The sequence below is a fragment of the Carica papaya genome, chromosome 9 (genome assembly GCF_054855325.1).
Source record: "Carica papaya isolate Zhongbai chromosome 9, ASM5485532v1, whole genome shotgun sequence".
Classification (NCBI taxonomy): domain Eukaryota; kingdom Viridiplantae; phylum Streptophyta; class Magnoliopsida; order Brassicales; family Caricaceae; genus Carica; species Carica papaya.
In genome coordinates, this window is record NC_142317.1 from 16,924,762 (window position 1) to 16,936,846 (window position 12,085).

Consider the following 12,085-nt stretch of genomic DNA (forward strand, 5'->3'; position numbering starts at 1 on the left):
CTTTGAACCCTAAAAAACTTTTTTTCCACTCTTGCAGATGGCCAAATACGGAATGAGCGACAAGAACCAATAACCTTTTTGAAGCCACATCTCGAACTAATGGAATTATTTGTCTCAAACCAAAGCCACTCAAATTTTGATCACCAATCACAAGCTAAATGTAGCAACTACACTCGATGGCCTCAATTGATTAAAGATGTTTGTCTGTGGAAGATGTAAAAAAGAACACTTCACCGAAGAAGTCACCCAACCGAGCGCCAAAGACTCAAAGTTTTGAATTTGAAATGTCAAGAATAATTCGGTCATATCGTGACTAATTAACTCCACGACAAATGATATCGGTGAGAATTTCTTGTTATGTGGGAAAGCCATGAAATTCGTGAAGTAGTCAAGGAGTTTTACTCAAGTAAAGAAAACACATCAAAAATTTTTGCCATTCAATCTAACCTCCACAACCTGCAAAAAAGAGATATATCCAATCTCTTGCATTCAAACATGAATTATTGAAAAACCATCTACTTTTACTGTTCTCTTCTTCTTGAGCTAATTTTTAGAATCTCTAATTGCTTTTCATCTTGAATATCAATTCTTAAAAGAGAGAAAAAGTAAAATTACTTTTGAGTTTCCTCCAGTGTTTGTAAAAGAAGTGAGACAAATCTTTTAGGTGTCCTTGAGAAAGAAAAACATATTACCTGTTGAATTAGGTTCTTTGTCAACCAGCTATTGTAAGTAAAATTAAAAATGATAGTGGAACTCTTATGGGTTTCTTGAAAAAGTGTAATAGAAGGTGTCTAAAAATTGCGTTTGCAATCACTTTCATTACTTTTTTCACTTTAAGAATTGCATTTAGCTATACATTGTGATTGAATTTGAACTTAGTTAATTTACTCTTAGGTGTTTGATTTCTTGTATAATTTTTCAACATTATTGGAACCTAGTTCACCTCCCATCTTAGATTGCCATCACTCTCAGGACAATAATAACTTCTCCAGCAGGCAAATTAAACCTAATTAATTATTTTGAGATAAAAGTGGAGACACTGTATTGAAGTCTAGGCACCAAAAGGGTGCCGCCCCATGTACAAAAAATTTACAAGAACCCTAATTTATTATACATAAATACATATTACCTTAAACACTCAATTGAATTATAACAAAGTGAATTCTTACAGCCGGCTCCAGTGTAGTACAGACAAAAAGAAGTATCATGAACCATGAAAAGATGCAAAATATCACTCGAAATATATACACATATATATATATGTCAGATAATCAGGAAATAAACAAACAGAATCATGAACCTCAAAGGATGCAATTAGAAACATATATATATATCTGATAATCAGAGCAGAAACAAACAGTGCAAATACATTGGATGAATAAAGCAGGGACAAGCATCTATATCAACATGCATCTATGTAGATTCACCTTTCAAAGCTTACGCAAATTCCTTCGAACCAGTATGTGAACAAACTCGTGCTAATTCGAGTGCAATAGGTACGAGTCAAACAACAAAACACAGCAGTCCTGTAATACAACCACACATTTTGATTAAACAATATAGTAATAGATGAGAAAGGGTGGGGGTGAAGGAAAATCATATGAACACAAGGATACAACTAGAGTTGAAATAAACGTTTAACTATCAGATGAGATTTCAGTGCTCGGAGCTATTGTGAGTAGCTTGGAGGGCATGAACTATGTTTCTCCATCTTTGGAAATTCTGGATTTCTACCCAAACCTTGATATCTTTTCAAGCATCTCAATAGCCTCATGCTGTTGAGAAATAATGATACTCCTCGCTTCTCTCTGAGCCAATGCCCACAATATCTTCCGAAGCACATCTTTATCTACTTTGCAAATTGGTGTCCTCTACTTTACATTAGGCCTTTTGCTTCCTTTTCACATTTTGTTCTTCCAAGATACCTTATCATCTCCTTGTGTATGATAGTTTTTCCTCTATGTAATAAATTTCTTTTATAAAAAAAAAAGTTTAAAAATGAACTTGTGAAGCTACACCATAGTGCAAGAATAAGTGGTTAATGGTCAGTAAAACCCTAGAGCATATAAATGTCAAGGAAAACGTCTCTATTTGGATATCCACTTTAAAGCATGTTCCTAGTGTCAATCTTTATTGCAGTCAAGCTAAAGACTTAGAACTTTGAGGAAACTTTCACCTTCTAGGAAACAAATATTGAAACCAAATTGGTAGAAGTGGGTTCCAAGTCAAGAAGATGAAAAAGGATTTACACGATGATAAACCCAATATAAAAATCATTTCCACTTTCCAGAAGAAGATCAAGAATGGAAAATTCAAACAAAATGAAAATCATCAATTCAATGGTCTCCTTGTCATTTAGATGTCTAAAAACTGAAAATGAAAAACTAAAATGAGAACCTTGACTGTGTTTGATATGGTAAGTTACCCTATCTCATGTTTGAAAACCCAAATTGATCTAGATAAGGCGTGCACTACCTAACTTTAGCTGGGTAATCTTACTCTCCCTATCAAAGACAAATAAGCACTGCCCACGTAGATAATGCTTTGAAATATCCAAGTTATGCTATGAAATATCCAAGTTATCCTTCTTATTTTTTAAATCAAACTCTAACTCTCACCCAAACATTAATCACACAACTGCCACTGCCATGCATCACCGATAAACACCTCTCAGACCACCATATATTTACTGGAAACTGCACGAAACAATCGAAAACAACTTTTCTGATGCAGCATATTCTTAGTGAAAAATTTAAACCTAATTTGACTACAAGAAAATAAAAATTTAAAACATACATCCAACACTATGACCTATCAAGTACTTACAACAAGTCCAACCATAACTTGCTAAAAGCATGATGCTTCAGTAGATTAAGGAATGTTATTCCAACATCCATAAAGCATACATCTCACAAGAAGCCAATCATTTATGCATGAAATTCCATGAAGGAAACTCCAATACATCCTAGTCAAATTCAGTGATCATCCCCCAACTTTTCCAAGTATAAACATACCATAACCATTTCCCTTCCATAAGTGCCTCCTTTAGACGCGATGCAGCATGCTCCTTCCTAGCCCGTTTTTCAAATGATGGTGCTCTGGTCACATTAGCACAAGCCTGAAATACTTGTACAAGATTAGCTACTACCCAAGTTTCTCCATGATAAAATAAATATCAAAATCAAGAGATGCACATAGTATATATATATATATGTGTGTGCTCTAACTCTTTTATTAGCCAAGCATTTCTTTCAGCTTCCTCAGCACATACTTTAATTTTGGTCATATATTCGGTAGATTTTTGAAATACTTTTCTTGGAGACTATGTCCCCATATTGCATTATTTCCATTTATGGAGAAAAGGATTCTTATTATTTCTTTTTTTTTTCTGGGATGAATTTTTGGAAGAAATTATGTAAAAGTAAAAAAATATATATATTGTTATTTGAACCTTCGAGCTTTTGCTCAAGGAGACTGAGGACCAGTTGTCCGACCAAAAAAAAAAAAGATTAGTGAACCCTATGTTCTCCAAAAAAGAATAAGTTGAAACCTTACAAGCATTTATTGAGAATGTGAGGACAAGAGGCCTACAGAAGTTGTACCATAAAACGTCATTCAAGGGAGTGAGAACGAGTGTCCCACAAAAGTAATGAACCATTGGAGCTGTTGCCAATCAAGGTCTCTCAAGAATAATTGAGTGTGTATTTTATTAAATATCATCTTCCAATACATACAAGTTTTCTAGAGTAACAAAGGAAACCGACAATGAATAACATAGGGCATATTTTACCACAATGCTCTTTAAACTAATTCTCCTAGATTAATTATATATAGAATACATTCTTTAACACTTCTCCTCAAGTTAGAGAATCCATCCCCAGCTTGCTGATGATAGTTTCGAATGCTAGATTATTCAAGTCTTCGATCAACATATCTGCAAATTGTAACGTTGGTAGTCATGTATGGAATACATATTAGGCCACTGTCTAACTTTTATTTCATAAAATGTCTATTAAACTTGATGTATTTGGTTTTATCGTATTGTACTAGGTTATGATACTTACAACCAACTTATTTTTATAGTATAGGCGCTTGGGGTCATCCTATTTGCTTCTTAAATCTTCTAAAATCCTTTTCAACCATAACAGCTCACATACCCTTTGAACCATGCTTGGAACTCTCACTCTACGCTCAATATTGCAACTATATTCTGTTTTTAACTCCTTCAAATGACCAAGTTATCCCAAGAAAGGTACAATAACACGTAAATCTTTTGTCCATCAGTGATCCTGTATAATCAAGGTCAGTATAGACTTTTAAGAGCAATTTGTCATTCCTTTTGAATATGATACTTTTTTCCGATGCACCCTCTAGGAAATATAACACTCTATAAGCTACCTATAAACGCACTTCTTTATGATTGTACATGAACTAACTTATCACACTTACTGCATATGCAACATCCAGTCTTGTGTGTGATAAGTATATCAATTTTCCAACCAATTTCTAATACATCTCCTTATTTATTTATTTATCTTCTTCTGCTAGTCCTAATTTATGCTTAGGGGTGCACACAATCCAATCCGAACTGGAAAATCGAATTGGAAACAGATGTTTGATCTAGGACCAAACTGGAAATGGAATAGTTCGGTTTTCTGGGAACGAAATTTCGAGTCCTCCGAAAATTTAAAAAAAAAAAAGAACACGTTTTTTTTTAAGATAAAAGTGAGTAGTGGTATAAAATAAGGACAACAAGGGGACGTAACCCATGTACAAGAAGGTAAGATTTTACAGATCTGTGAGAATATCCACAATAGAACCTAAAGCCTCAAAAGAATCAAAGTTGTGACCAAGTACAACAGTACCAAAAAGATAAAGACACATATCCTTGACAATAGCAAAGTTTGTATCTGTACCCTTAAAAATCCTACAATTCTTTTCTTTCCATATAATGCATAGTATTGTAAGTGGAATTACTCTATGTAATCTATTACTCGTTTTGAGGCCTTCCCAAAAAAGAACACATGTGACTAAGTACTAACATCCCATATACAACCTGACCCCCAACACGCACACACAAAAACCCCAAAGTTCTTCTGACAATCCTCACAAATGACAAACTTCTCATTTTTATTTTCCCAATTATTGGATAACCTTTCCCGTGAAATAGAGTTTTCTAGAAGGAATTCATAGATAGGTATCAGAATTTTACATGTGATACTATTCTTGTAATCACCAAACATAAGAACAAGAACACTGCTAGTTTTAAGAGATTTTGCTGATGAATATAAATCCATAGATGTGAGTCCAGCCACACAAAAAAATCAGTTGTAAAATGAAACATGACAGCTAGATATTGATTTCATGAAGTAAATACCCGATAAAACAGAAATGCCGCGAGCTCCACTAGACCAAATTGTGAAGTGCTCAACATTCCTAGCATATCATCCTTCGTGTCAGCCCTAAATAAAACATGACAATCCATCAAAAGAGCGCTGTGCTTCACCATAAAAAAAATGAAGAAAGCAGAAAAGAATGATTTAGGATGAAAAGAACTTACCATGATGTACCAGAGCTGGATGAACTACTCTGGTCAAGTTCCCTGCATACTATGTCCAGAAGTTGTTCTACCACCCCACTTCCATCAGCAACTCCTCTGGTTAAATTCAGCTGTAGCCTAGAATAAAATATAAGTGCATCCTGCCAAAAAAATAAAAATATGTAATTTATACATCCCATAAACATAATTTAGTATATCAAAAAAATACTTGGAACCTTTAGACCACGGTCATGGGTTGTCAGCCAACACTGCAACACAAATTGCTGCATAGCATTATGGAGCTCCAAAGACTGAGATCCCAAATTCGGACCATCCTTCAACAAGAATATATTTACACTCTCGATGAGCTTACGTGAAATTTTGCCTTCATCTCTGAAAATGCCCGCAAGGGAAAGCAGTAAGAACTATTTCATTACTATGTTACAGTTTCAACAAAGGATTCGAGCATAACGCAGTAAACCAACAGGCAACAAGCAAAGTTTCATATCATGACATACCTTACATGTGAGAAAATCCGAGAAAATCCTTTGACCATATCCTCCCTAAGACTATCTGGGAAGTCTCCGGGAGGATTTTCTAGTAGCGAATGAAGAGTAAGAATATTGCGAAAGGCCTCCTCTTTCTGACTATATTGACAACTATTTCTTTCTGTAAAGCCAATCTCCAACTTTTCCATGTAGAGAAGCACCAGGCCTTCCAAAACAGATAAAAATATATGGGAGCAAACAGAAACTAGCACTGTCATTTGCAATCCAGAAAAGAATGTGGGAATTAAACAACAAAAAAACTCACTGCAATAAATCCGCCTTCTCATTTGAAACCGATAATCTCTGACTGCCACAAGATGTCGAATAATAATCCCATATTCCGACTGAAAGCTTGCAATATTGCTTAAGACATCGGATATATGATTAAAAAGTGTCTTCACTACAGGTGATAGAGGCGGCATCTTGCCTGAGAGAAAACAACAGTGATACAAACAAAAAGCATGACGCCAGCTTCCAACATCCCATCAAAACAGTGTATAGAGATGAAGTAAACATATAACTGAAGTCTAGGAATCTAGAAAACCTTTATGATAAAGACGTATACGCCAAACATCAGCACAGTGAAAGATTTCGTAAGCTTTCTAAAATAATAACATGACCGACCAATGATATCAAGAGCAATCCAAAAGAGACTTTTTCATTAAAAGCAGAAATCTTCCCCCAAAAAAAACTTATTAGGACATTATTCAGAGTTGCATAATTACGAATCAAACAATCTTGCTAAAACTTACAGGAGTATAAACCCGAGGAATCCGAAAAACCAGATTCTATACTAGGAGTAATTAGAGAAGACAATAGACATGAGAAGCCAAATTGAAAAGATCATGTTTGGAGCGTCTGGATCAGTAGGATTTCTGAAAAAAGACAAAAGCTAGGAGCGAGAGTCATTTGAACAACCCAAAAATGAGGAAATGGGAAAATGGTGATCACTGACAATCTATAAACTCTAGGGAAGCAAGAAGCTAACAGAGAATTGTTAATCCAAGGAGTTCTTCCCAAAAGGCATATGAGAACAATCCCCTAACCTCAATCAAGCATGCTAGAAAAAAGGTTAAATATTTTTCTTATAAAAAGAAAAAAAGAAGTATTGTTGATAATCAGAGAAAGAAGAAATACAATCCTGAGGACAAGAGATCCTCTACATGACCTCCATAAAAACAGAGGAAAAGAAAAACAAAGAGAAACATAAAATAGGTGTAATAGTGCCTCTCAATTCCTCTGCAACAACGATAAGGAAATGTCTCCATAAAAGAGTTCTGTGCCTTTGCTCACAAAGAAACTAGGAAAATCAGTCTATCCCTAACAAAGAATTGAGGAGGCATAAAAAAATCCTTAAAAATTCAGTCATTGCGCTCCAACCATAACACCCACAGTAAAAATAAATAAATAATATATATCTTTCTAGCATCCATCTTGAAGTCTATTTTTAATTTATATATTAGAAACGCTGATGATGATGATGCAAAGCTATCTATTTGAGAGCAAACTTGCGGGATGGAAGAGATTTTCTTTCGAAAGGGGGTAGATTGACTCTTATCCAAAGTATTCTTACTAATCTCCCAATCTATTTTTTGTCCGCATTGACTCTTCCTGTGAAAATTGCAAAGAAATTGGAGAGCATTCAGTGTCGTTTTCTTTGGGAGGATGATGAGAAAAGAACGAAATATCACCTAAACAGATGGGATCATGTGAAGCAGCCTAAGGGGATGGGGGGGGGGGATATGGTGGGGGGAGGGAGTAGGAGGGGTTTAAATAGGCTTCATGGAGTGGGTCTTTGGAAGGATATTTATATGGGAGGGGAAAAGTTCATGGCGGGTATTCAATGGAAGATTGGGAGGGGCAATATTATTAAGTTATGGGATGATGGATGGTTAGGGATGGGCAGTCTCATGCCAATTTCCTAGAGTTTATAGTTTAGCAAGGAAAAAGAACGTGATGGTGGCGGAGGTGTTTAGGGGGAGGGATGGGAGGAATTGGTTGGAAATTGATTTGGTTAGAAACTTGAATGATTGGGAAATCGAAGAGTACACAAGGCTTCTTCAAGTTCTCACTAATGTTCATTTGAATTCGAATGAAGACAAGGCTGTTTGGAAACTTGAGAATGATGGCACGTTTTCAGTGAAATCCTTTTATGATTTTTTGACTTATAAAGAGGTTAATAGAGAGCAATTTCTGGTCCACCGGATCTGGAGAGCAATAGCACCACCGAGGATTGCCTTTTTCCGCGGGAAGCTTGTCGCGAATGCATTCTCACAATTGACAAATTGATGAGAAGGGGTCACATTATGGTCAACAGGTGCTACCTTTGTATGAACATTGCGGAATCTTGCAATCATCTTCTTCTTTGGTGCCCGGTGCCGTATAGTTTATGGTATATGGTGTACAACTTATTGAGTATCAATTGGGTGATTGGAGACTCGGTTAAGAATGAATTGTGCGCTTAGGACGGGGTGGGGAATAGATCCATTTTTTTTTTAAATAAGGTGGGGAATAGATCCATGTTTGTTAAAATAACTTCTTTATCTATATTTGGATTGTTTGGAAAAAAAGAACAATAGAGCATTCAATGGGTATGCGAGGGACATTGATAAAATTAGAGATAGATGGTTAGCTACTTCTGGGAATCTTATTCTTGGGCATGATATGTGTGGGTGAGATGGTTTTGGGAGGGTTTTGGATGCACTAACTGATTTGTAAATACTTTTGTATAAGGGCGAAAACCTCTTTGGTGTCATATACGTTATACATATGTTTTGATTTCGAAAAAAAAAAAAAGCATAACACCCACAGTCCAGGCAAAACAGTGTCTCTCCAGGAATTCCTCACTCCCTCATTCCTCTAATTTTAAAGATTATCTCAAAAAGCATTCAGTAGGGGGATATCCAAATTAGGACAAAGTATGAAAAAAAAATCATTGGCCATAGCTCCCAAGCCAAATTGCAGTGAAGGGTGAGGTGGCCATGGGATTCATTTCTCATAAAACAACATTTTAGAGTAAAACTATTGATTACAGAAATTTTCAGAAAATTACCTGAGAACTTTGAATCTTCAGCCCTTTGGATGACAATTCGAAGTGTTTTTGCAAATATAGATTTTGGCAATCGCCTCTTGCTACCAGATATTTCTAATGACACGCATTGGATAAGCAATTTGACAAGAAAAGGCCATGTTTCAGCTGCAAAAATAATTAAAACCTCTCAGTCTGCTCCCAAATAAGGGTTGTTTTATATAATTTGTAAAAAAAAAAATAGAAAATAGAGATCATAGAATTTGCAAAATGATCATTGAACTTACAAGTAGGAATTTCATCTGGCTTAAGCCTTGAGGTATTCTGTGCAAGAAATTTGCAGAATCCGATTGATCTTTCACCTTCTAACCATGTATTCAACAATTTTATTCCCTCCTAATCAGAACAAAATATCAATATTTGATTTAGCTACAAGGGAAAAGAAGAACATAGCAAAATAAAACAAAAAATAATTAAATTCATTTTTCATTTTAAAAAAAGGAATTATTGTCAAGAAATACTCCTAGCAAAGAAAAAGAAAGATAAACTGCTCCTCAATTAATAAAATGAAGAAAGATCATGGAGATCCTCCTAGCAGAGAAGAAGAAAGACAAAACAAAAGAAAAATTAACACAAAACTGCTCCCTAATCTATTTGCAAGACAGACAAAGAGATATCCCAAACTCTGAGAGAGAAAGGACAAGATCATTCCAACAGAAGCAAAAGAGGTAGTAAAGGGGCCTCACAGAGACTTCCAACTCTTTCCAACTATAGCATCCACAACCTGGCAAAGACTGCCATGAGCAAGACCAGTCCCTTAATTCAACAATATGACTCCACTAAATTCATTTTCTTTTCATTTTTAATCCAGAAGACCAGAATCAGAAAGAAGAACGAAGTCTCAAACGAGACTAGAAACCAATCAAGTATGAGCTGGATATTCTTAGGGGAGTTTTCCGGTAGCTGCAATAGTGTAGACAAGGAAAAACCAGAAGAAAATAGGTTAATCAAACTAGTTTTCCTTTTAAAGCTTTCTCCGACGAATTTAAGAAAAACACATCCGAAAAATCCACCACCACTCTTTAACATTTTCGAAAGGAAATAAAAAGCCAAACAGCGGATAACACTCTTAATGCAACAACCGAAAGATTGAACTGATCTTACTTTTATTTACAGCCAAAAATGAAAAGTAGATAACAAGGCAGGAACAATGCATTTTACTCATTTCATTGAGTTTTCTTGCGCAACAAACATGACGGAGAAATAAATTAAATGAAAAAGAGAAAATAAGTTACTTCTCGAGCTTTGGCTTTATCGGATGATAGCTTTGAAACGATTTCTTGAATGTCTCTGGAAGTAACCATTGCCAACCTTTTGCTGAGCGAATGATAGCTTGAGCGGGAAAACCAGTAGGTGTGTAGAGTCGACGACACACAGCGAGAGGGGTAGTGTATTTATTTGGCGGCCGATTCTAACGTGTACCGTTTCAAGGTTATGACCAGGTCTACGAGCATCAAGCAGACAAAACTTTTAACATACGCTTATTTTCTAACGTGCGCTCAGGGAAACAAAACAAGAATTTTGTCTCGACTGTTCATTTCTGACTATCAGACATGAATTTTTTTTTTTTTTTTTTTGTTTTTGCTGAGATAATTCTTAATTTTTATTTTAGAATTTATAAAGTTTCCAAAAAAAAAATGTTTTTATTGAAGAAACAAAAAATATTAAAGTATTCGTTGAAAAATACAAAATGTGGATATATATTTCTTGCGAATGACGATGTCCTCCTGATAATTTGGTATTATGTAAGCATTCGCTTATTAAGTGTAAACCAAAATATTTCTTAATTAATTAATTAAATATTATTGTTGTGATTTTATCTTATCATGTTGAATAATGTATATCTTTTGAGTTATTATTAATATATTCATTAAGTTATATTAAATAATAAGTATTGGTATAAAATAAAATAAAGTCTGGTTGAGAAAACTAATTATTGATATTTCCATCAACTTGGCTAAAAACATAGAGAATTGAAGAAAAAATATATTCCTTAATTATATTCATAAAAAGAACAATTTAAGCATCCTTTTGTTATTTTCATTAAAAAAAATGATAGTTTATAAATTATATGTAACGACTCTGGAAATTCAAAATGAAATATATATAAAGAATATAAGTGCTGAAGTAAAATAAAATATTTAGGTTAATATCCCTTATAATAACTTAAAAATACTAAACAATATCAAAATATAAGTTCTTTAAAAGAAATACTAAAAATGAAAGAAGTATAAAGAAAACTATAAGGCATCTATTATCTACTCGTCGTCTTCTTGTGGATCGGACTCGGGAACCAAGTCATCCTGATTTGAAATGGTTAAATAAAGAATGAGGTATAGTAGCCCAATAAGGACATCACACTATTTACCGTCACATAAATAAAGGTTGATAGAAAATCAAAAACAACCAATGGAGCATAATTTTTAAACAAATTCATTTTTTAAAAATCAAACCATTTACTCTCTACTTGCCTCAGTGAGATTTATAAAAAACGACCCATATAAACAATAACATCATAAAATATCATGAATTCATAAAAACTCTGTAACATAGCACACGTCATACTTTTATATTTCAATCATCAAACAACAGTTGCCCCCTTTTCATCAGTCTACTTGTATCCATAGGAACCCATAGGGGTCCCCGCTACACGTGAACCCATCCCTTAACAAACTTAATTCTTGGGGCCGTCCCCATACCCTGTCATGTATGGGCGCCAAATAATAAACTATTCCATTCGGTATAGGGGTGAAGTGGGTCGTCCTCATACCCCGTTTGGTATGAGCGCCAAAATATTTAAAGTCTTCATACCCCGTCCGGTATGAGATAACATTCTCGGTAGGGTTCCTTATGAACCCGGTCCGTCCACCATCTCCCAAGATATCTAGTGAGGCTGTCAATTTATCCATT

At 34.8% G+C, this 12,085-nt stretch overlaps 1 protein-coding gene across 12 annotated transcripts in view; it reads right to left on the minus strand.

Annotated features, from left to right (window-relative positions):
- Positions 1-10,618, minus strand: part of ATM (Serine/Threonine-kinase ATM-like protein) — a 124,881-nt gene extending 114,263 nt beyond the window's left edge. For 7 of the 12 annotated variants that reach the window (XM_088211798.1, XM_088211797.1, XM_088211796.1 and 4 more), the window contains exons 1-10: positions 10,411-10,614; positions 9,403-9,511; positions 9,140-9,283; positions 6,353-6,514; positions 6,058-6,253; positions 5,776-5,932; positions 5,561-5,700; positions 5,378-5,462; positions 3,015-3,118; positions 1,428-1,526 (exon numbers count right to left, since the gene is read on the minus strand). In XM_088211798.1, coding sequence (XP_088067924.1) covers positions 1,428-1,526; positions 3,015-3,118; positions 5,378-5,462; positions 5,561-5,700; positions 5,776-5,932; positions 6,058-6,253; positions 6,353-6,514; positions 9,140-9,283; positions 9,403-9,511; positions 10,411-10,479 — 1,265 coding nt within the window. In that variant the 5' untranslated portion in view covers positions 10,480-10,614. Of the gene's footprint in view, positions 1-1,427; positions 1,527-3,014; positions 3,119-5,377; positions 5,463-5,560; positions 5,701-5,775; positions 5,933-6,057; positions 6,254-6,352; positions 6,515-9,139; positions 9,284-9,402; positions 9,512-10,410 lie in introns of all 12 variants that reach the window. The other 5 variants (XR_015816501.1, XR_015816502.1, XR_015816503.1 and 2 more) reach the window with 2 other exon arrangements.
- Between the last annotated feature and the right edge of the window lie 1,467 nt (positions 10,619-12,085).